Genomic DNA, 25,554 nt, shown 5'->3' with positions numbered 1-25,554 from the left:
AGATATTGACCTTTGCTTATACCTCATATATATACATGATAAAGTCATGCGACTTTTAGCAATAGGTATCAGTCCATGTTAGCTTGAAAAAAAAGCAACCGGTAGTGATCTTGTGTAAGACGGAAAAATCTATTTTTTGTACTTTATTATTACAAAAGTATATAGTACCAGATATTTTTGGAATCAGTGTCAAATATTATCGGAAATAACATTTTTTAAACAGGAAGTAACAAATTATCTCCCTTATTTAAAAAATATTGTATAGAAAACATATATTTTTGGTATCAGCGTAGAATAAGCTATCATTTGACAATTGAGATGACATTTTTAACTTAATTTTACTACTTTCATATTAAAATACATTGTTTTTGGTGGAAAGACCTTCAATTATTATGTTTTTTTCGCCATATTTTGAAATTTTTGTTATGAATATGTCGCTTAGATATTTCTTATAGAGTATCATACAGCTTATGAGGTTTTAAATTTCACCCTGCTAAGACGAACAATTTTCTGTGTAAGAGTTATCTCCCTATTCACTGTTTATCTAATGTGTGCATCCACTTCGTTACAAAAAATATCTAATTTTTTTTCACAAATTATTCGTTACATCATAAGAAATTTTTGGCTGATTTATATCGAAGCGATTCGATGAAATTTTATAGGAGTTATCTACCTTTAGGAAATAAATTTGTCGGCATATTTTTTTAACTCATAAACAGATAACCGTATACCCATGGAATGTTTTAATTTGAGGTTTCTATGTACTAACTTAGAAAACAAGGTCAAGATCAAATTCTAAATTTTGACTTTTGCTTATTTTTGCATTTTCTCAAAAACTTTTAAAGATATGTTTAAAAAAAACAAGTGAGAAATGTTTGCTTTATGATAATGAAAATATGTTACATTTGGTCTGATACAATGTATTGACATCTTATAGGAGTAGGTGCCCATGAAATGTCTAAATATAAGGTTAATTGATAATTACTTAAAATTGGTTCATTATAAAGCCAAATGACCTTTAACAAAAAGTTGGGTGAAACAGGACCTTGAAAAATGAGAACCGGAAGTGACCTTGAGAAAACTGGAAGTAGCCTTTTTTGCTCTATTTTCTTATAAAAGTACTCAAAATCCATATATTTTGTAATTTTGATACATTTTCCTATCACTTAGTACTAGAACTGACTTTTGATCAACCGGAATTGGCCAATTATCTCCTGGTTTTCGAACAAAAGTATTACAAACTATATATCTTTGGAATCAGTGTTGAAAAGGCTATTATATATGACCGGAAGTGACATTAACTTCACCGGAAGTTGCAAATGTTGTCCCTTATTTCACTGAAAAGTTTATGCAAAACAATTATTTATCACATTAGTACGCAGAAACTAATCATTGGATGTTTTTTTTTTACTTTGAGTAAAAAGGAAGTACCTTCTTTTCAACAGTTTTTTTTCAAATAATTGTGGAAAGACCTTCATGTTGTTCTTTTGGTGTTTTTTATGTCGTTTTGTCCTTTTGTTTTGACGGTTTTGCTTGTTTTATTTTATGATAAGTGTTTGTGTCCTCGTATTTTATTCTTTGTTCGTCGTTTTATCATTTTGTTAATAATATTAAATTCTAAGCAAGAGCAACACATTTAATTTTGTCAGTTTTATTTTGACACGACCAGGATTCGAACACCAGTCATATTGTCATGCAGCATGCAGGTTGAAATAGAGCAGTTCTGTCAGTTGATAAACCAATCGCATACTTATAAAATGTTCATAGACGTATTACAATGGTAAACAAATGCTCACTGCATATTCCTTAACAAAACAGATAAAATTAATCCTAAGTTAGGAATGGGATACAAATCATGATATTAGAATATCTATAACGCTGTGAACAATGAACCATAAAAACTGTACCGTAACCTTCAAACATCATATGATAATAACTAATAATGTTCTATAGACATTAAGATTTAGATTCGAGCGTCACTGATGAGTCTTTTGTAGACTAAACACGCGTCTGGCGTATATACAAAATTTAGTCCTGGTATCTATGATGAGTTTATATCCATATTTGAAGACTTGATTTGTTCTAAATATTCTGGATCCTATTATAAGTTAAGAGTCCAGAGTCCACTTTGTGATCACCAAATTTAAATTAAAGTTAAAAAATAATGTAAAAATCAGACTTCCAATATTTACTGGAATTGGGCTATTCAGATTTGTGCTACATGTAAATTTCGGTTTTCCTGAATGTATTATGGATACAATTGAACTTTCGACTCTACATTTTTTTTTTCATTGATTATATAGAATGTATTAAAATGAATGTGTACTGGCTAAGAAACAGGAGAACATATCGACGAGCTTTCTGTTTTTTTACTCTCTAACAAATAAATTTTCAGTTTCCAAAAATTTATGCATACTTAAGCATATAAATATACGTTGAAGCGAATAAATCAACCCGTCTATAAAAATCGTTGCCAATTATTTGTTATTAATAGATATTAATCATCTTTTTAACATGTATGTGATAATTATTTTTGGCAAATCCTTCTTTTTGTTTTTTGTTTAAATTTAGATGTCACTTCATGTGTAATATGCTTAACTTTTACATACGCTTGTATAGAGTTATATTATATTAAACAGTTCAATAACAATCTATTTTGATTATACATGTGTACGAGTAACCATGGCCAATCTATTTTTACGAATTTGGCAAAACATTTTTTGTTTCGGTTTTAATGAAACGACGGATTAATACAAAATATATTTAAAGTGGTTTTCATATCACATGTTAATGTAAAATAACAAAACATTTACGTTTTCATAATTTTTATTTACTGTTGACAGTTATGAAAAACTTTAAATACCTGGATGTCTTCTCAACAGTTATATTTGGATTCACCTTATGTGTAATTGTTGTGTGTGGTTTGGAAGAAAGCTGGTCGTCTTATTCAAAAGACGGAAAATTATGTTATTATTGTTCCCCGGGAACTTACTTTGTTGATGATTGTCTGGTAAGTAGAATTCTATCATGAATTTTCACTGATATGGACATATTCATAAATTAACTGTTTACAAAACTTTTAAATTTTATAAATACTAAGACTTTTCTACCTCAGGAATAGATTACCTTAGCTGTATTTGTCATTTTTTTAAAGGAATTTCGGTCCTCAATGCTCTTCAACTTTTTACTTTATTTGACCTGGGTTTTTTTGTAGACGAAACGAGCGTTTGGCGTAAATACAAAATTTAATCCTGGTATATATGATGAGTTTATTCAGTTATATGTTAATGTTGAGAATTCGCGGCCTAATGTTATATTTACTTACAGGCAGAAATGGGTCTGCATGATATTAGCGGATAAATATGAATATAAATTCAAAACTAACAAGGATGACCAATCAATGAAAAGGGATAGCATATAAAACCACCAACAAAACAAAGAAGGAAGTACGACTCATTGTTTGTTCGCTCTCCAAAAAAATATTGTTTACAAATTTCAGATTTGGCAATAAAATTAAACTACAGACGTCACCAATTCATGTTTTTATAAAATTTGATAAACTGCCAGTACGTTGTTTATATTGATTTATTTTTATGTAATTTGTTTTGAAAGACTCACAATACCCAGGCGCAGTGTAAACCGTGTCCCCAGCAAACATTCATGACCACTCAGAATAGAGCTATTTACTGCAAATATTGTACCCTATGTGACCAAGTAGTTAGAAATCATAACCTAGCAGCTGTATTAGAAAACTGTACATCTACCTCAAATACAGTGTGTGGATGTAAACCTACACACCATTTTGTTCCCGATCATGGTGGGCTTGGAAAAGGACATTGCTTCGAAAACACTAAATGTCCAGCAGGCAATGGAACCATTAAAACAGGTTGGACTTTTTTTTTTTTTTTTCAACATTGGTTTATTTAAGCAAAACAATTTGTATATTAACAATAGTAATTTCTCCTGCCATCATTACTAGAAAAAGTAGTTGTCAATTAGAATTATTAATTTCATTAATCTTTTTTAAACATCGCTCATTAAATACATTTGATAAAAAAAAAACACTTACTAGTATGTAAATATCTTAATGCAAAGTAATATTTGGTTTATTTCAGCTACAATTTTTACGGATACAAAATGCACTGAATGCAATATGGGATTGACATATAGCCCATCTGATTCATATGAAAGTTGTATCCCGTGTACAAAAGATTGTCCAAATGGTACCCATATCAAATATTCCTGCAATCGTACGAACAATATCGTATGTGAAAAAGACGAAGGTACTGTGAATTTCATTTGTAAGATATTGATATTGATAGAAAAGTGTCTGTTGAATGTTCCCTCGTACAAACACAAACAAACAAAAAAAGACGAAATCATTTCACTATGGTAAAAAAAAATATATGGTAAATAATTTAAGGTCACTGGACAACCTTCGAAATGGGAGAAACTTTGATGTTCAGTGGTTGTCGTTTGTTGATGTGTTTTATAAGTATTTATCGTTTCTCGTTTTTATATATAGATTGCACCGTCGGCTTTCTTTTTTAAAAGGTTTTACACTAATCATTGCTGGAGTCCTTTATATCTTGCAGTTCGGTGTGCACCAAGGCTGCATATTGTAGATCGTACTTTCACCTATAATGGTTTTCTTCAACAAATTGTGATTTGGATGGAGAGTTGTCTCATTGACTCTCATACCACATCTTCTTATATCGAAAATTTTAATCCTCGTTTCTAACAATGAGTTTATATATTAAACGGTTCAATGTGGAAAGTCACAAGGGGGGAGCTTATATTTTTGTCATATATGAAATATCTTCACTTTTTTAAAAGCTTTGTATTGTTAAATAGAGCGACCATGGGAATTTCGAAATAGATATTTATTGTCGAAATACGCATATTTATTTGACAGATTGTCTGACACTAAAGAATATTACAAATATAAACGAAATGTATTTGCACATTGCCATAGTATGCAGTACAGTTATACCCTTGACTACAGGAATTGTCTGTGTTATAGTTTTTGTAAAACGAAGACGTCGTGATAGGCCAAAGGATTCTTTTCCACTGTAAGTTCGAACGTAGTATCAAATGCATTATCAGTAATAACATCAAGTTTATATTACATTTTGTTCAAACCTTGTAATAAAATACTAGTAAGTAGATTAAAATAAGTAACATCTAAATTAATGAATTGACATAAAAGAAATATGAAGTTCATCTAAACTGCTCATAAAGATAAAAAATTTCCAACTCCGTTAATTGATTAAATAATTTTTTCAATGACCTAAATAGTATACATTGATATATTTTCCGCTAAAGTGGACTGTTACAGGTTGATTCCTAACAACATTTATTGTTTAAATAAAGAAACTATTTCTTATCGGTTATCATTTTTAATGGTAGCTATTCACTACCAGAATTAGAAAAGAGGGTGATGCAGTATATGTTACCTTGCAAATGTACCTTGTATATTGTATTTCATAAAATGTAGCGCTCTTTATACAATTTATTCAAACGCCATAGAAGTGATTACAGCAGTTTCAGTATTCATTACCCTTATTTAAATCTCATTTATGGATAGCTAGTTTAAAGCCATTAACAACGTTCATATAAAAAAAAATATGGTATGCATCAAAGGCTAAAATTTCTAGTACACATCGAACATCCCTTGAATAAAGTGTAAAGTAGTAATTTACAATCAAAGAAAAAATTTAAAATACAGTGTTCGAAATATGATAAAGTATATTATAGCATTAATTTTTATCTTAAAAAAAAGCATTTGATATGTTGTAGTTAATGTGCATCAAACAGTGTTTGATAGAAATATATTTACAGATGAATGAATACATCTGTTTAAGTAATGAAATTGTAATATGCACATATCAAAATAAAACACATGAATCTACAGTTCTTAATTGTATTACAGAAGGACCTTTAGACAAGATGTACCTCAATGGATGGCAGATTGTATAGTTAGTGAGTATACTAATTCATTAAGTCACTTAGATGTTGCTTATTTGTAAATAAACTCATCATAGATACCAGGATTAAATTTATGTGTATGCGCCAGTCGCGCGTTTCGTCTACAAAAGACTTATCAGTGACACTAGAATCGAAAAAAAAAGTTTAAAAGACAAAATAAAGTAGGAAGTTAAAGAGCATTGAGGATAAAAAAAAAGTCCAAAAAGGTTTGAAAAATACAGTTTGGTTACTGCTTATCTGGATTTACCTTCAACAGGAATGCTCAATTCTTTTATTTGTTTCTAATACATAGTACTCACTTATTTTAACCTTTATTAAATAACCGCTCATTAATCAGAAATTAAATAAAACCAACAAAATTGTTAGACTGGAAATTAAACGTACTAGTATACCTAAATGTGATAGAAATTGAAACGGCGCACAGAAACGCACTTGCAAACATCTAAAAGTCTACAGTTACACACATGTGTCATATAATACACTAAGCTTTAAATCTTCTCAGTCAAAACTGCCAACAGTAGGTTTTTACCAAGTACAAACCTAGGGAGTCGAATTACCTTTCGAAGTAGATACCGGCGTGTCAACAAGATAAATATCTTATAAGCTTGCTGTGCATACATGAAACCGGGTTAAAATTTTGTTTTAATGTTTAAGAAATACTGAAATATAGAAATTGATAGTGAATACATACTATATTATTTTACTACAAACAGACGACACTGTAAACTGGTCAAAGCTGTTTGGCTATTGTTCTGCTCAAGGGATGTTGTTGCCAGACTGGGAATCCTTCATACGACTTCTGTGCAGTAAGTTTTGTTAAACTGTTTCGATCGAATGTTATTAGACAAGTACTAGTCAAAAGGGATGGGTCCAGTAAAAAAAAGTATTATTGAGCATATTGCAAATTCAAAGGTTACTAAACGTTTGTAATACGCAAGATAATTTGTGTTTACTTCAGCTATTTAAAATCATCATATTGGACACATGACGCAATACCAATATGTATTTATATTGTGCTGACTTTTCGTGTATATTACATTTTAAAGATATATCCTGCTTGGGCAAATAAGTCTCGTGTTAACTTTTTTTCACAGGAGAATCAAACATTGCTGAACAGGGAAACAGGATCGTAGCCATCGTTAAAGAATCTTATGATAAAGAAAAATTTGACACTCGCATCTATAATGCCATGAATCTTTGGAAGCAGAAAAATTACACAGGAGACGACATAACAATGTTTAATACTTTTGCTTTGTCTCTTCGCAAACATCAAAATTCTGTAGGTGGAATGGTCTGTTGTTTTTAATGACAGAAGGTTCTTTTGGTTTATGAACATTAGTATTTTTTTGGCAAATTTTATAACAATTACATAAGCAAAAGAATTCCAAGCTGATTATGTTTTTTGAAAAACCAATGATGTTTTCAAATAGTAAGAATTTTCTTGATTTGTCTGTTTCTTTAGCTGTCTAATTTGAATATACGTTAAATCTCGTTTTGAAAATATTATGAACTAATAATCTAACACGAATTTAAAGTAAGTCACTACTTGTTATTATATTAGATATTTGTTCAAATTGGTTTTTTTTAATTTTGATTACTTGTCGCAATATTTTCTTGGCTGTCTAAATTGGCATTACAAAGTTATGAAATTCTTAACGCATCCCGCAAGAGTATACAATTTTTGTATTTTTTCCGAAAGAACTTGCTGCTTGTTATCCCTGATCTATCTACTTTTTAAATTCGGTATCACAGGTATGAGAACTCATTTGTTGACAAGGAATAGCAGTCGTAAAAAACAGTATTCCATGTTACGATGAATTATGAGTTTTCTTACCCGAAGGCAAAAACTACCTCCGCCATATTTGTGTAACTTTTTGTTTTTATGTTCTTCATCTTTTTATATGTTTTTGCTATCCAATCAGTTTGAACGCCTTTGCAGAGCCCAATGTAAATGAAACTTGCGTCCGGGTAAAAAAGGCGATTTAGCCAATTTTACAAGTGCCCTATAAGTATTTGGTTAATAATAAATTTTCTATTAAAAAACAGACAACTTTGACCTATGTATTCCCACTCGTACGCGTTATGCATATGTAGTGTATATTAAATAGTGGCGCAGCAATACTGTACTTTCATCGTTCTTTGTTAGCGATAAGACGACACTTACTTTATCAAGCTACTGCCTTATCAGCTAAGTTCTAAGCATTGATAATCTTTTGGTAGAACAACAAACATATGGAATACTAGTAATTCAAAAGCCTTAGTGTATCAGATGTGCACTGTTTTTTATATCATATTACAATTCGCACTAGATATTTTATATACATGCTCATTATTTTTAGTGTTATGACATACATATTCATGCTCAAACAAACCTACACCTTCAATAAAGATAAACATTTTATCAAAATAAACAAATGTTTCTTCCGAGAAAAAATAAAATGAGTTTTTTTTTTTATTTTTATTCGTTTTGTTTATTTTGTGTTATGTATTACATATGTGCCAATAAAGAGATCTGTTAGTCTACGATTTTTCATTTTTATACATGGTGTCTCAGTAATTATATACAATCGTGTAGTTGTTATTTGTTATAATTTATAAACTATGCTTTTAGTTGTTTGGTTAGTTTTTTTCAAATATATACCCATAGTTATATTTGATTACTGACGTCGTTAATTTGCATATGAAATATGTTATATTGCAAGAATCATATCATCTATTGTTCATTAGTTCAGTTACCATGGTTACACCTCCATAAATGATAGGAATAATTTCTGAATATTCTTGCAAAATTGCAACTGGACGCTTACCATCGTCAGTTTACATATCGTGATGTTTCAGATTTTCTATTTGAATGCTGAAGGATAATGGCAATACAATGCATTATATGTTTGGCCTATTTGGTTTTTGCATTTTAACCACATGAAAATGCTTTAAAAAATCCATATCTATTTCAATTATTTATATCTCTGTACAATTACAAATAAAAGATTGCTGGTCTTTTTTTACTATAGTTTTTATATTAATACATGTATATTACATTTGATGTTTAATTTTAATTATTATCATTAGTATTATATTAACAGAAAATTATCTCATTATATACATATCTACACTAGATTTACTCTATTTTTTAAAATTATATTACTATCATATATCTATTATCAAGGTTGACAAATTAATTTAACGGCATAAGCAGCAAAAATATGTGTGTGATATTAAAAAGAATGTATTAACTTTGATATCAAAATTATATTTTATCATAAATGATGATACTTAAATAGCATTATTCAGGAATTCAATTGTATTTAAAATGCTATGTTACTTTTCTGACGCACTACATCAGCCAGTTGTATCGTAACTACTTCAACTACGTCTGTCCACACCTGTTACCATAAAAAGAGGCGAAAATTACCAAAGGGGCATTCAAAGTTAAAAAGACATGGTTTAAAAAACGAAAGACAAAAAGACAGACAAACAACAGTACTAAAAAACCAACATAAAAAACTGAGCAACAAGAGTGCCACAAAAAATATTCGATGATTTCAGGTGCTTCATAAGGAAAAGAAGATCGTGTTTTAGACGTGACACCCGTCAAACATATGATAGAAACCGATCTTTTAAAGTATGAACAACAGAAAAGACTAGTGAAAATCAAAATTTCAGTATAATCAATTTCAATTATATTTATAACTACATTAGATGTATGTTTCATTATAATACTTTATTTTGAAAGGCTAACTGCACATCACGTGTTATTCCTGAAGCAATTGAATTACTCAATAAAACTTTTCATTCATGATAACACGTGGTCCCACAATAAAGTGCACAGATGAATAAAATAAAACAATTATAAAATTCGTGTTTCCATGATCATAGCTAAAAAATGTAGTTATAAGTATTGCATTCTTAATTTTGTAACTTCATATGTTTTAAAAAGCGTTGACCGTGCGCACATTTTTTAGAATAAATCGCTTCCGCGCTTCATGCAAATTGTACTTCGGTCAACGCTTTTACACCCCAATGAAGTTACGAAAAGAAGCATTCAATTCTTAAATGAAGACACCTCGCTTACAGTGAATAAAGAACTCTTACTTCCACAATGCACACATGTGTTTGTGGAAATATATAAATGATGACTAGTCTCAGTAAATGATGAATAACCTGTTTTAATTGACTCTAAGCAAAAGGCCCGAATGTAGCTCTACGGTTATTTCCAGAAACATGAAGCAAAGCTTCCACCATTAAAATTGATTACAAATGTTAAGCATCAATGTGGTACTGTCCTGCATCTAAATACAATGATCACTAAACATAATCTAATGCAGAGACTTTGCAAAGGCCTGCTAAAAAATAGTCGTAACAAATAAAAATCTCAAAAATATTTAGTTTATAAAATCATGCTTGGGTTTGGAAAATAAGATTTTAATAATAAATGTGTTTTGTTTAATATTGTACTAGGCTGTTGTAGTACCATACCAGACACAACCGCCATTTGTGATCAGTTTAGGTAACTAACATGAGTAAGGCCTCATTCATACAATGCTCTTCAACTTCGTACTTTATTTGGCCTTTTTAACCTTTTTTGATTCGAGCGTCACTGATGAGTCTTTTGTAGACGAAACGCGCGTCTGACGTATATACAAAATTTATTCCTGTGATCTATGTTATAGATAATGCATATTTTAAGGTTTTTCTTGTCGAAGAACACACCGAGGGGTGTCAGGATTGAACAAATGAAAGACCGACCAGAGGGAGGTCTTTCTTTGGACAATCCTGACACCCCGAGGTGTGTTTTACGACAAGAAAAACCTTAAAATATGCATTATCTGACTTATATACCGTCAAAAAATATTAATTTTATAAAGTTTTGTAAAATTTAGTATCCTATTTTACCGACAACACTAAAGTGGGATATTCCTTTCTAATGCGTTCAGGTTTTAAATACGCCCTGCGGCTCATTTAGAATGTGAAATAAAACTCACTAAATAATTTAGATATAAACCTTTTAAAAATTATTATCCATACACAATAAAAATATTACTGTAACTGCATGAAGTAAGATACAAATGTATTGTTACCATCCGATAACGGTGTATGACAAATACAAGACACATTGTAATTGTAATTAATTTATTGTACCACATACAAATGTAGCTTATGGAAAAGGGGGAGGGGTATGTTTTTTTTCTATTTGTTATGTTATTTCTATCGCGGAAAAGTGGTTATTTTTTTTAACAATTTTATTTGAATCGAATGAGATTGTCTTTTGAATAGCAATACATTTTATTGAAAGATAATCTGGATATAATTATATACCCTCCGCACCTGACCCTTTCGTGAGTTACGTTAATGTTATTCAATAGAATATAAGATTATCTTATTAGTTGATCATTTGATAGAGTAAAAGGTATACGTAAATTTTAAAAAGTTAAGAACTGACACGAAGACGAATATAAATACATGTAGGTCACAGTATGATTTCCTATTCAGTGTGTATCGTTCTGAACATGCATGAAATATTTGCCACTGGACGTTAAGCAAGCAACCAAAAATCATTCAACCTTTTCAGTTTGACTCAATAAGATTTTCAAAATCTACACACGAATATGTTAAATCTGGATTTATTTTATGAAAGTCTACATTAAAATTCATCTGACATATATGATAATGTTTCTTTATTGTAGCGATAAATTAACAAAACTTCACGTTATTTGTCTCTAAAATTAAAATACGGGACTACAATGACGGTTTCTTTTACACCTTTCATCGATTGAACTTTAAAAAATAAATTTCCAAATCGGCAACAAAAAACTATTAGACGAATAAAGTTTTGAAGTAAATCATAGATTGCATGTTTATCAAGGAAAATAATGACCTCACACAGGTCATTATTTTATGCCTTGGAGCATATATCATTGAAACATGGTATCGTCCGGGTTGATTCTGAAAAAGAATGACCTGTCGTTCTGAAAGAAAATAACTCCATATAGGTATATAAGATGAGTTTATTTAGTACAAAAGAATTGTTTTGAATATGTCCATTCCACAGTATTGCATAATTATTTGAATGAATGGGTTAAACTTAAGTTTTTCAGATGAAGGTAAAATGTTAGGTATATTTAATCTGCTGTTCTGGAATTGGATATAGAGCGAATTAACTATGAAGTGTTAAATTCCTATTCTGAGATTAGATTGAAGTATACGTCTCGCTTTTAGGCGCATTTTGAATTGATTAAATGTGTGAATACGTATGGAATCATCAATGATACATGGTTGGGAATTTACCACGTTTACGCTAAACGTGCGTTTCGTCTATACAAAAGAAGTAAAATATCAAAAGTCCTAACTCCAAGAAAAACGTTTGATAGAAAAATCAAAGATAAAGTTGGAGATCATTGAAAACCAAATTTTTCCGAATTATACCAATTATGCCTCTTGAATGACTAATCTTAGTGTATTGAAAATACTTAATCTTAAACATAATGGTGACTTTTTCATAGACATTGTTTACACAATAGAATGAAAATTATTAGAATTTCATTTGACAAATGTTACTATTTATTATTCATCCATTTCACTGAGAGATAATTGTACAATTAAAAGATCCGACGTAACTACATACAATAAAGCGACCCCTTTTCTAGGCTAAAGCGATACCAACCTGAAATAACGGTTTATATTTCCACAAGAAGAGTACAAGAATACAAATGCAGAATTGTTATTCAAGAATTCAAATAGAAAAAAAATTTGTAGAACTGTTAGCATACCTAAAAGATAATAGAATAAAAAAACTGTTTTAATTTTAAATGATGAATATATGTGTATTCACGCTCAGTGATTAAGGGGCGGTAATCAATCTGTTTATCACTTATAGCATGTAAAATGGCAAATATCCAGTAGTGTCATGTATATATATATTTAATTGCAATAAAATTCCAACTAGTTTTGTTTTCGTTTTATATGTTGTCTGTGTTCAGAGGAATGAAAGTTATATTTTCAAAATTAATTCAAAATTATGAATTCTCCCCTCAGAAATATATATTTGGAGGACTTGTCTTTCTTGCTCTTCTAGACTACAATGCCTGTAATGTAAGTTCCTCTCCTTCATACGAGAGGGACGGAAAATTGTGTTACTATTGTTCACCTGGATTCTACTGGGTTGGTGATTGTTGGGTAAGTGGCTTAATTCAAATACTAAATAGAAATAATTATGTGGTGGACAGCTTGATTTTATTCCGGATCGGAATTTATTAATATCAAATTATGCTATATTGACGATAATCTTTTTTAAAAATTATGACAAAGTAATTCAATGTTTTAAATATAGAATGTGTAATACTATATGTTAAGGTAATATACAATTATGTGATTAACAAACGATAACACGGGATATCCGTTTATTTTTATATCAGTTATATAATATATATTATATCGTGCGTTATATACTTATTTAAACAAAAAGGATGAAAAATAATTTCAAAATAGTTCAGAATAATAATATTTTTAATACTACATCCATTACAAAAAGCCCTACAAATCTTAGTTTTTTCCGAAAAATAAAAAACAAAAAACAGAAAGGTCCAGTTGTGTCGTGCGATTTTTTTATAATCTAGTAAAACCTTATTCTTTTACAAACATTATGTGTGTGTTAAATTCCAGTTAAGCATTCTTTATTTGGAATTGACAATTTCCTGCAAAGAAAAATTGATACAATACTATTTAAAAGAAAAGCATTGTATATATTGAATAATGTTAATAACTAGAACTAGAACTAGGTCAAATAGTTGTATAGGTAACATAAGAAGTTACCTTAGGTACGGGGAACACCTTTTCATATTGATATAATGCAGCTAAATATACTATATTTTTGATTATATTGTTTCTTTCATTTATAAACTTTAAATACTATTTTATCTAATTATAGTTCACTGAGTTATTTTTAATAACAACCGTATTCTGTATTGACACAAAGTCAAAAGTGGGGAAATCAAATAAGTGTTTCACACGTCTTTCAGTTGGTAAATAATAAAGATAAAATAAGGTATAATTGTCAATTAGACAACTATCCAACGAAGTTGATATTGAGTATAAGAAGCAATTATTTCCAGCCTTACGGCCTTCCCAAATGAAAATATATCCGTATCGATTAGCCGGCTATAAAACAATTGAATTGATCAAATTACCGGGTTAATGATATTAAAACAATTTAAGAATAACAACAATAACCACTGAACTACATGCGTATAACATTTTTTTTTAAATTTCTTTAAGAATTTAATTTGTTTTCCCTTATGTAATGCGTTCATGCATTTATCCATATTAGTACATTAGTTTATTAATGGTATCCTTCTTTTCCACAAGTCAGGATAATTGAAAAGCTTATATATCGTACCAAAGTCCTCATCATATATACAATAAAGTCACTCCTATTACATAGTTTTGTGAAGTCAATTTGTGAGGGTTGAATTGAATGATCAAAGCTCCCTTTTCATTTGTTCAGCGCTATAAACATGCATCTTTTATACTACTTGAACGATTCATCAGTTATGTACAGGTCAAAAAGTTTCAACCGATGAAAACTTTTGAAGAGCTGGATAGAAAAATCTAAAACTTAAAACATTTAACATTTGACATTTAATTGTTTGTTCTGTATAATAATATAGTTAAGGCCCTTTAAGTCGGTGAATATCCCAAATTTGTCAAACTGGGAAGGGTTGTTTTCTTAGAACTAACGCCCCCGTGTTGTAACCCTTACGCGGGTTAACAATGTTGGTTATCCACCTCTTAACGTTAATCCTTATTCACTAATCAAATCTTAAAGGATTCCCCCAGTCAAAATTGATAAAAGAAATTAATATTAAATATATTTCATCGGTTTCTGATGCTGTTGCTCAAAAGATTGTCACAAAAAAAAAATGGGGAATAAATTTGAATATCATTACTATCTAGAATTGGAATGGATGAGGATGTACATTTCATACATTTATTTATCTCTGTTTACTAGCAAAGTCATACTCAAGCCCTATGCCAGCCATGTGCCGAGGGATTTTTCCAGACAACTTCAAATATAGCACACTACTGTGCAACATGTAAAAGCTGTCAGGCAGTGGTACGAAACTTTTATGTGGCAAAAGTGCTTTCTCTTTGTACATCAAGGTCCGATACTATATGCGGATGCATGACTGGTTACCATTTCATCAAAGACCATGGAGGAAATGGACATGGATATTGTCAACTAAACCAAATGTGTTCAGTCGGCTATGGGCTTGTAGAAAATGGTAAATTTTGATTTGTAGAAAATACATATGGCAATAATTTATTTGTTTTATTTAAAAATATGGAATGTTTTCGCCACATATTTCACTTTACAAACTCCTTGTTTCATTTCACAAAATCAGTTTTTGCGAATTGAAGCGGCCTTTTATACAGTATCACAAATATTGTAAGACTAGTTTCAATGTTTTTGACATGCATATATTGGTTAAAAATAAATGTCAATCATAACATTTGATGTTTTTTTTTATGTTTTTTGCAATCGCAGAATTACAGACCAACAAATGAAAGCATTATGTCATTATGTCTTAATTCAAGCAATAGAAAATGTGAAACATGCTTACCATCACTTACAAAAAATTCCATGACATCTTCTGAATGTTGTTATGATTTTATAGATTTAGTTCACCTGTCAAATATTTAAACTTTCTAATGCATCGTAAAGGATGTTGGTAAAGTATAAACTATTTACTGCTTGGACTGAGGGCTAATCATTATTGCAAAATATGCTATTCATTTAGCATTATGGTTTTTGGCGGGTTTTTTTTTCATATGAAACTTTTAAAGTCTATAGTTGTTGCTTGAATATATGAACCATTGCGTTTTGGGGTTTATTTGTGTTACAATTTTGATTGATAGAAGTTCTTCAAACATCAAAATCATACTATACTATAGATTGACCCTCTCGTATGGCAAAACTTAAAATATAAAAAATGATTAAACCTCCTTGACCAACACGTATAAGTTTACAATTGAAGATAGTTTCGGATGCATAATGTTTGGTAATTTCATTGAAAAAATGTGAATTTTAACTAAAAAGAATAGTAACACTTGAGATAATGAATTATAAAATAAAATGTTATATAGAGGAAGAGATGATTTTGGTATCCAAATTGTAACGAATTGAAATCAGTGGTTAAAATATAGGTTTTGTACAATAAGACCGAGTAATATAACAGTATCCCAAACGATAACAGAAAGTCCGGTGCTTACTTAGTATTCATTGTTTGAAATTCGAAAGGGGTATATAGCAGACCTATGTTTATTACGAATTTCAGGTTTACAATAAAGTACCATCGGGATGTGTATTAACCTAATCCCTTTATCAAGCAGTTTGTGTATAATGGAATTTACAAACAAATACAATGTTGAAGGTGGCTTGATATGAGGATATAGCAAGTATAAGGTTTACAAAAGAAGTCCCTATTTTGCTTTTTGTTTAACTCTTTTTTAGTTAGCAAAAATTCTTTTTCATAAAATTTGAAATTATATGACGATCAATGTTTGATTATACAATGACGAAGATTTTCATCTAAATTGATTCAAGTTTTATAGTTACAATTATATTGTTTATCTATATGTATTTTAGATGTTTTTTAGTGGCTTGTAGGAAGTAGTATGGTAATAGTATGAACATTGGTTTGTAATTGTAGAATAAAAAAAAGTTATTATTCTCCAAATAGTTTTTTTTCTATAGTCAAAATACAAACTTTACCTAATTGACTTCATTATTTGAAGAATCCCGCAAATAGACACTGTGTATGGGTATGTGGACACTATTGTACTTGTAGTTCTATTATGTACCTTTTGTATGTGTTTTGTGGATTAATAAAAATCACTATGTTCAATGTTCAATGTTCTTAATTTGTGTTATCACTAGCTACATCTTATACATAATAAATGTCTCTTACATCAGAATTAGTATAATGAATCAGTATATGTAATATTTCTTCCAAGGAACACACTTTAAAGACACAACTTGTACGGCATGCATACAGGGTTATACCTATAGCCCATCAGAGTCCTTAGACCCGTGTTTGGAATGTGATAGAAAATGTCCAAATCATACTCATATGTTGCATCCATGCAACTCGACACACAATATTGAATGTGTGCCAAATAAACGTAAGTCTAACCTTTTGGGTTTTTTAAACACATAATGAGATATTATCTATTTATTCTTTTTTCATTATTATGTTTTTATCTCTTTAATAAACGGTCAGACCCATTAGCAAATTAAATTATACAAGAACACTACAAAAAAGAAAATGCTAGGTTTTTCTATAAACATTTAAAAATTTAAAAAGATAACCATAAAACTAAATCATCAAATCTTTAGTGAAATTAAATACCACAGAATAAACGAAACATGAAAACAAAAAAATAAGTTAACTCAGAGTCTCCTAATTTGATAACACTTCATATGCTTATTGGCACCCGTGATATGCCAAATAACTATTGATAACCTGGCGATGAACCCATCAATTGTTATGGGAACACGGGTTAATTGCTGAGACAAATTGATCATGTTTTCGGTTACTTAAAGTCGCGATGTCGTAATTATTGTTAACAAATAGATAAGCTGACTATAATTCAGTATTTAGAGTACCTTAATTACTTGTATTGTATGTACGAATAATTCTTAAGCAAGTAAGGCAATTATAGAAGTTTCAAACCCTGAAATACCGTCAAGATACGGAGATAAAACGTGTTACCATGCCTCCTATACATTGGTTTAAAACAAACACTTAATATTTACTATGATATTAGTACGTGTGTTTTATTTTAGAATATAGTTAGTAAAATGTAGCAGTGTTACATCCATTTTTAAAAATAAACAACACCTTGACGAAAATCTGAAACGTTTAGCCGTATCAACAGATGAAAAAAAATGATGATGAACGATTGAAATAAATGCTGAAAATAAATTAAAGCTAACTTGTTGCTACTGTTGGCGTTTATTTTTGTATCGACAAAAATAAGAATATTACTTGATCACGTTGATATGCCGCTAGTCTGAACTCGTCGTCGGTAAGATAAATTCCTTACACAGTGTGTTGGTGACCTAAAGCGATATGAATAGGCTGTTAGGTCCCTATCACCCTATGTAACTTAGAATATGGAAACTTTGCATTATAATCCTGGTATTTTGATAACTATCTTTATGTTGCGACATTAACATAGTGAATAAGGGACGTATTTTGAAGTTTACTTTATCAATAAGCTTTAGTATAATATTGTATTCCAGATTTAGGTATTCCTGTAAAGGAAAATACAGAAACAAAATCAAGTGTTAATTTAGCTATTGGTTTAGGATGTGGAGGAGCTGTGTTAGTTGTCCTCATCATTGCATGCATATGCATATTAGTGAAAAGAAGAACTAATATGTCAACGTATGTATGATTTTTATGTATCACTGTTGAACTTATAAACAAAATCTAGCAATCGCAACACATTTGTTTTATCAACAGTTCGCATACATGTTTTGGTATCATATATATACCTTTTATTCACATCACATCACAAAAACATTACTTTAATTTACATGAAATAATGTTGCTTGAGCATGCTGTTATTTTATGGAAACTGTTTTTATCATAGAAGGCTACAATGCGTGATATGGTGAAGATATATCAACAAAGCCTTCATACAATCGGTCAAACCAACCAGTTTTCTCATTAATTTGCATATTCACGACTTAGTAATACCGTAATATGTGTTTTACAATATCATGATTTAAATTCATGTTCATATTCTATGAGATAAACTAGATAAAATATAGTCTTTGTAAAATTAATTTTCGTAATTATGTCTAAAACCAAAACATTTGTATATTTCTATAATGTCACATATATGGTTTTTTTTAAAGATTGAATTAAATCGATAAGACAGCAATAACACTGAAAAATTAACTAGTTATTATGAGATCAACATGCTAGAGCCTTCATCAGAAGTTAACTTGTGTTTTTTCTTTTCTTTTTTTATCGTTTGCGAATAAAACTTATAAAAGTAAAACAAAATAAATAAAAATAAAATAAAGCGGAAAGTCCCTAAGCAAATGTTAAAAATTAAATCTCAAGCACATCAAACGAATGAATAGCAACCGTCATATTCTTGACTTGGTTTAGGTTAATTCTTTGGTAAAAAAGAACTTGAATTAGTGTTATAGCTAGATAAACCTCTCACCTATGTGACAGACTAAAACAAACAGACGCAACAGACAAAACTGTCAAAACAGGGGAACAGCAGCCAGTACTTCGTCATATTCCTAATCACCACACAAACAAACAAATATCAAATGTATATCAAAATCTTTGTATACCAGATAGTATCTGATGAATTAATAGCCTTAAAACAAATCAGAGTGGAAATATTATGAAAGACGTGCCTTTTGTTTTGTGGAAGACGTCATATTAACCTCAGTAGTCTTAGATTTGGAAACGGCTCAATTAATAACACTGTTATCATATCTATTCATTATTACAATTCCAACTTACTGACTAACTGGTATAACATATAACTTTGCCATTAAAAAATTTGATGTGTTGTCTCTTTTCATTTAACAGTGCCAGGCATAGAACATTTAGAAATCCTTCATTTAGGTAAGTATAAATCGTGAATTATACCACATCACTCTAGTATATACAATCAGGTAAACATTAACATTTGCTTGTGATCGGTTTTCTTCATGATATAAGAGCAGAATGAAAACATGTTTCATTTGTTTATTTATTTCATAGGTTACAAAATCAGAAAAACCCTACACCATACTTGGATGAATATGCATTCAACATGCATAATAAGAAAAGATATTTGATGTTTATGCTTGGCTTAGAAATTGTATTTAACAAAAAAGCGAGTAAAAATTCCGATTTGATATTCAAATCTCAGATGAACACACAGTCGAAGTAATTATAACTACGCTATGGCAATAACAATAAAGGAATACGAACGCAAAAACAAGACAAGTAAAAAACTTCATCGAACAGATATAACAAATACATTATTGAGAATTCATTACAACTAATCTGTTATTCCCCGTTCTTCTTCAGGACCACTTTTACCCCGTTGCTAAAATCATTGATGGGAGAATGTCTACAAGGTAACAATTCATCAAAATAGATAACATGAATATATAAGTCGCAAAGTTTAACCACATCCAAGTGAAAAAACATATAATTTGTTACTATACTCAATGGAGGTGTTACAAAAAATAGTTCCACAAAAGACACACATATCAAGGAATATTTTTTTATTCGTATTTAATTGGCTCTGATTATCTAAAATAAAGATATGTATACTGTAAACCAACTTATTTTCGCGAGCGATTTATTAATTTGAGTAGAAAAATAACGCGAATATAAATCGTCGCGAATATGTCAATCTTTGATCTTTCCTTAATAAACTTCATCAAGTAAATCAGATAATCGCGAAATTAAATAGTCGCGAAGTGTTCAAGAAAGGGTAAAACGCGAAATAAAGTATCCGCGAAAATAAGTTGGTTTACAGTAACCATTAGATGGTTATGAATACAGAAAAACAAATTGTGTTTATATTTTCATTTAAATAAGTTTAGAATTATGTTCGAATACGTTTTATTGAAACAACAAGTTTATGTTGCGTTATAAATATACAATGCTATCATTTGGATCATCCAGTGAATATTATTGTGTCGTTGTTCTCTTATATTTAATGCATTTCCCTCAGTTTTAGTTTGTTACCCCGATTTTGTTTTTGTCCATGGATTTATGAATTTTAAACAGCGGTATACTACTGTTGCCTTCATTTACGACGAAGACATGGACAAATAGCCCTGTTGATACATCATAGCTATTTGACAAATAGCCCTGTTGATACATCATAGCTATTTTCTATATATTTATGTATCTATATAAAATTAAGAATGGAAATGGGGAATGTGTCAAAGAGACAACAACCTGACCATAGAACAGACAACATATGTTTGTTTTCTTTTTAAGTTCACTTATGACTATTATTTTCATTTTAAAGAGGTACAACGAAAACAAATGTTAGCGCATAGGCATAGAGATCTATTTTGAATTTTCTTTGGATAAATTAAAATTTTATTTTACTCTTCACAGTTGTTTCAATACGGCAAGTGTTGAATAAGGGGTTAGATGGATTTCACTACGTATTTTTTTCACTTTAAATTCAAAAAGTAAACTTACATTTTCAATATAGATAGTTATTAATTGTAAATTATCCTGTCTTTTATGTTAATTCTATTTATTCATTTGATTGTTTTGGTATTTAATTCTTTGAATTGATAATACATAGGAATTGCTAGTAGTTTTGCATGCTTACAGAGAGCATGGTTTACAAACGCACACCTGTAAGTTTCCAATATTTAAAATTCTTTAGATGACAACAGAATAAATTGGCAGAAATTCTTCAACTTGTTCCAGCAGAAAATTGATGTTCTTCCTGACTGGGAACATTTCATTCGAACATTGTTCAGTAAGTAGAAATTGGTGTAATATATTTGATAATAAAGAAAGACACATCGAAAAATTCACGACTATGACATCAGTGTTGTAATGGTATTGTAAACTGTTTTCCTTTTTGCTTTGTTTTTATTTGATCTAGGGTTTATATTTGTGGGATACTGTATATTGCTTTGAAATCTCTGAAAGATATTGTTCCAAAGCACAAAAAATAGAGAAAACTTGTTCTCAACTCACCAAATACCAATTAGTAAAATGCGACCGTTGTAATTGTTGTAATTGAAACACCATACTATATGTATTGTAATTTTGTAATGTTTAAAAATTGTGTTTTTTTTTTTTTTTTTTTCTAAAGAGCTCTTTCAAAAAAGGCAGAAAACGGGGATCGAGCTGTCAATGAGGCCAAAGTTCAATTCGAGCAGGATCAATATCATTCACGACTTTACAACGCACTTATGAAATGGACACATTGCTTCAATTACGACAACGATGTGGAAATGTTTGATATTCTATGTGATGCGGTAAATAGGCATAAAATGCGTCCAGTGACAATTTAAATGAGTAAATATGGTGATCCTGTAAAATTTTAAAAATTGAATCGTATCCAATAGAACTATTTTCTTCTCCATTTTGTATGAAAAATGTGTAGCGTTATCGTTTTTAAAACACATTTTGAAACGGATGTTAACGCATTTTTCTCAGATGTCTGATTTCTTAAATCTATTGTCAATACTTGTTGTACTAACAACCTAGAATGTAAACATACAATGACGAAAAAAGGAGTACTTTTAAATACCATTAAATGATTGTGTTATTCCAAATTATGTATCATTTATAAGATCTATCATTTATGATTTATCTACCTAATTATTCTAGCAAGTTTGGATTTTTTTCTTCTACATTGGTGTTTATTAATATGTTTGTTAAGGTAACGGTTTTAATATTTTTCTGTTTATTTAACATAGTTGTAAAAACATCAAGATGTGTGAACTATATGACTGTAATACTATGATGAGTTTATTAACTACTACCGTGGATTCATTATTATTTCTTTGATAACAATTTTCGTGGATTGCGAGGGTACAGGTGTGCACCTTGTGTGCAAACTGTGGCAAAACAACGAAATTGTAATATATCAAGGAACATCCTAATTTTCTTTCATCCACGAAATTTGGTACCCACGAAAATAAATGATTCCACAATAGTTGTTGGATGATTATCAGGAATTGTTTTACAGTTTGTTTTGAGCATATTACAAAATCATGTCAAGTTGTACTTCTCATGACGTTGCTGTATGATATTAATACAGGGGCTGATGTAAGAGTATACGACGACACAATTATATATAAGCAGGTTCAATACGTTGGTAGTGCCTTAGAAACTGCAAGCTGTCGGTAATAAAATATATAAAAAGAAATGTGTTTATCTTCTAAGCGACCAGTTTATGCGTTATGTGATTTTCCTGCACTGATTTTTATTCCATGTTCTTTCATTGAGTTTCGTAAGTAAAACAACGTCCTTATACATTGTTATAGTCATATAACTTTAAAAAGCCAGAAATTTCTCAGTGGCTGTCTTATGTCATATATTAATGTTGTGTTGCTATTTTCAGATATTTTGATAATTCTGTTTTGTTAATTTACAACCTTTTAAGGTAGCACAATACAAAGATTTTTTCACTCCCAATCAGACAACTTTAAACTGATGTAATTCATTTTTTCCTTCTTTATATTTTATAAATGAGGTACCAAAAGAAAGAAGAAAGATTAATCTTTCAAATTGTGATAATTTCATTATGACATAATTATTACATAATTAATTATTATGTAATTAGTTGCTATATTGTGATGTCCACACTTGAATGAATTTAGCGTCTTTGTTCTTCATAGCATCCCAAAATATTTTATAGATTCTTTTACAACACAGCTTGACCTCCAAAACTGTGTCTCAGATTTCCAAAAACACCAATAGAACAAATTTTATACCCAATTGAATTTAGTGGTCTCTTATGAATTGATGTTGCAAACTTCATTGAAGATTTGTGAGAATATGAAATACAATAGGAAAAATCTTAGACACAGTTTTGGAGGTCAAACTGTGTTGTGCAAGAATCTATAAAATATTTTGGGATGCTATGAATAACAAAGAAGCTAAATTCATTCAAGTATGGACATCACAATATGGCAACTAATTACATAACAATTAATTATGTAATAATTATGTCATAATGAAATTATCAGAATTTGAAAGATTAATCCTTCTTCTTTCTTTTGGTACCTCATTTATAAAATTTAAAGAAAGATGAGTGGAATTACATCAGTTTAAAGATGTCTGATTGGGGATGAAAAATCTTTGTATTGTTCTACCTTAAGGATGTACTTAGGTGAGATTAGGTAAAAATTAAGAAATTAAGAAATTAAAATTGATACTATAAGCTGGTAGAGCATCAATTAAGGATAAAGATAAGCTAAAAATATTGATAGGTCATGGACCTCCTTTTCGAGATATTTGAGATTTAAAATATGGCGGGAAAAGGCTGAATCGGAATTTTACCTTATATTTGTATTGGTATTATTTGGGTCTCAAAATAAAAGAAAGAAAATCAAGAATCTTCTAAAATTTGGATAAATTACCTATCATGAGCTATTAAGTCTTATATGAAAAAATAAATGGGTGTTATGGGGCAAAATATTTTACATTGTATTGTATGGAAAAACACCAAGGAGTCCGAAAATTTGACACAAATTCCAAAACCTCACCTAAGTACATCCTTAAACTGTGGTCTATGTAGAACGTGCAAAAGTGTACAGGTATTATAGCTACTACTGTGTTGAGGACAACACCTTATTGGTGTATGTTGTCATTTGTTTCGTTTGAATTGAAATAAAAAATAAAAAAGTATATTCAACGTTCCTGATGTGTCTTCATATTCAATTCAATGGAAAATCTTGTTCATGCAAGTATTGGTTATGGCCTAGGGAAACAGATACATACGAAATTCGTCTCATTACGCATACCTGTTAGACATCAATCAAATGTTTGTTAAAAACACAAAAGTTATTATAAACAGGTATCCACACAAAAAATTTAACTCAAAATCGTCCGTACTAATACATTGATGAACAATTTATTATATACAATCAAACATTGACCGTTAATGTCCGCTCCTTCAAATATAAAGAAAAAACATAACACAAAACATATCGTTAACGACGCTGGACGGTGTTTAAACGAAACAAAAATAAAAACATAGGAGCCTTTTTTTCTCTTAAGGTTGCTTATGCTTACGATAGAAAAACTTAATTGTAACATTTAATAAACTGTGAGAGTTTATAGCGAATAATTACATCACTGATATATATATATGGCAGTGTTGACTTTAATACGTAAGTTAGAACGTTTTGCCGTAAATCAAACTACATATACCACATTAATATTCCATTTGTTTATTTTATTGATAGATAGATCAGTATGGTGACATTGAAATTGAGTATTGAGCCACACCCTTCCCACCAACCCTTGACTGCTTCAGTATGTTGAGGACTAGATTAATAATTCAATACTTTAAATCTGTTTAAACAATCGTATTGTAACATAATGACATAACAAAAGATAAAATTGTATTTATGTATATATATAATACGCTTCGTCCGTGTGAACTCATAGTAGTCATTAAAAATAATGATTTAAACCATTTTAACACATGTTATCACCTGTAAACGTTAAAGAATTGATGAAACGTATCACAGTCATCAGATAACATACTACGTAAATTGAATAACTCAATACTTGGTAAATCGCCGCGGTTATTATATTGAAATGTTCAGTCCTTATTCAAGTCAAAGGTATTTAATACATTATCAAAATTGTTTTTAACTTTCTTCAAATCAAATACAGGGATATTTGTGGCATTGCCAGAGGGTTAATACGATATGCCCATACACGTGTCTGGGAAAACTTGATACTGAAGTATGAATTTTATAAAAAGAAATTTGGCTGATACGTATAATTGAATACTGTTAATATAGTATACGGTTAATTCTTTAGC

The 25,554-nt window shown here is 29.8% G+C and overlaps 1 protein-coding gene across 5 annotated transcripts; it reads left to right on the top strand.

Moving 5' to 3' along the window:
* The first annotated feature begins 2,611 nt into the window (after positions 1-2,611).
* LOC143057957 (tumor necrosis factor receptor superfamily member 11B-like) lies at positions 2,612-24,985 on the top strand. 5 transcript variants are annotated; one of them, XR_012972881.1, is made up of 9 exons: positions 10,765-13,161; positions 14,993-15,266; positions 16,999-17,166; positions 18,290-18,434; positions 19,608-19,643; positions 20,094-20,143; positions 21,424-21,519; positions 21,862-22,067; positions 24,968-24,985. XR_012972881.1 is itself a non-coding variant. In XM_076231427.1 (8 exons), the coding sequence occupies exons 1-8, from the start codon at positions 12,949-12,951 to the stop codon at positions 21,963-21,965; spliced, it is 1,086 nt and encodes a 361-aa protein (XP_076087542.1). In that variant the 5' UTR covers positions 10,765-12,948; the 3' UTR covers positions 21,966-22,104. The 5 variants fall into 5 exon arrangements, 4 of the variants coding, with proteins under 4 accessions (XP_076087543.1, XP_076087541.1, XP_076087542.1 ...); XM_076231427.1 differs by lacking the exon at positions 24,968-24,985 and having other exon boundaries at positions 21,862-22,104; XM_076231428.1 differs by lacking the exons at positions 10,765-13,161; positions 16,999-17,166; positions 18,290-18,434; ... (3 more) ...; positions 21,862-22,067; positions 24,968-24,985 and adding exons at positions 2,612-3,010; positions 3,613-3,886; positions 4,116-4,283; ... (1 more) ...; positions 5,933-5,982; positions 6,702-6,794 and having other exon boundaries at positions 14,993-15,216.
* The last annotated feature ends 569 nt before the right edge of the window (positions 24,986-25,554 follow it).

This window comes from Mytilus galloprovincialis, chromosome 13 (genome assembly GCF_965363235.1).
Source record: "Mytilus galloprovincialis chromosome 13, xbMytGall1.hap1.1, whole genome shotgun sequence".
NCBI lineage: Eukaryota > Metazoa > Mollusca > Bivalvia > Mytilida > Mytilidae > Mytilus > Mytilus galloprovincialis.
Note: the sequence above shows the minus strand (reverse complement) of the source record. Positions and strands in the feature narration are given on the sequence as shown.

Excerpts from the sequence above, each read along its gene's own strand:
- LOC143057957 (XM_076231426.1), top strand. The coding sequence starts at position 2,846 with ATGAAAAACTTTAAATACCTGGATGTCTTCTCAACAGTTATATTTGGA. Across the intron at positions 4,284-4,915 it reads CGTATGTGAAAAAGACGAAG|ATTGTCTGACACTAAAGAAT; the intron begins GTACTGTGAATT and ends TTTATTTGACAG. Across the intron at positions 5,073-5,932 it reads CCAAAGGATTCTTTTCCACT|AAGGACCTTTAGACAAGATG; the intron begins GTAAGTTCGAAC and ends ATTGTATTACAG.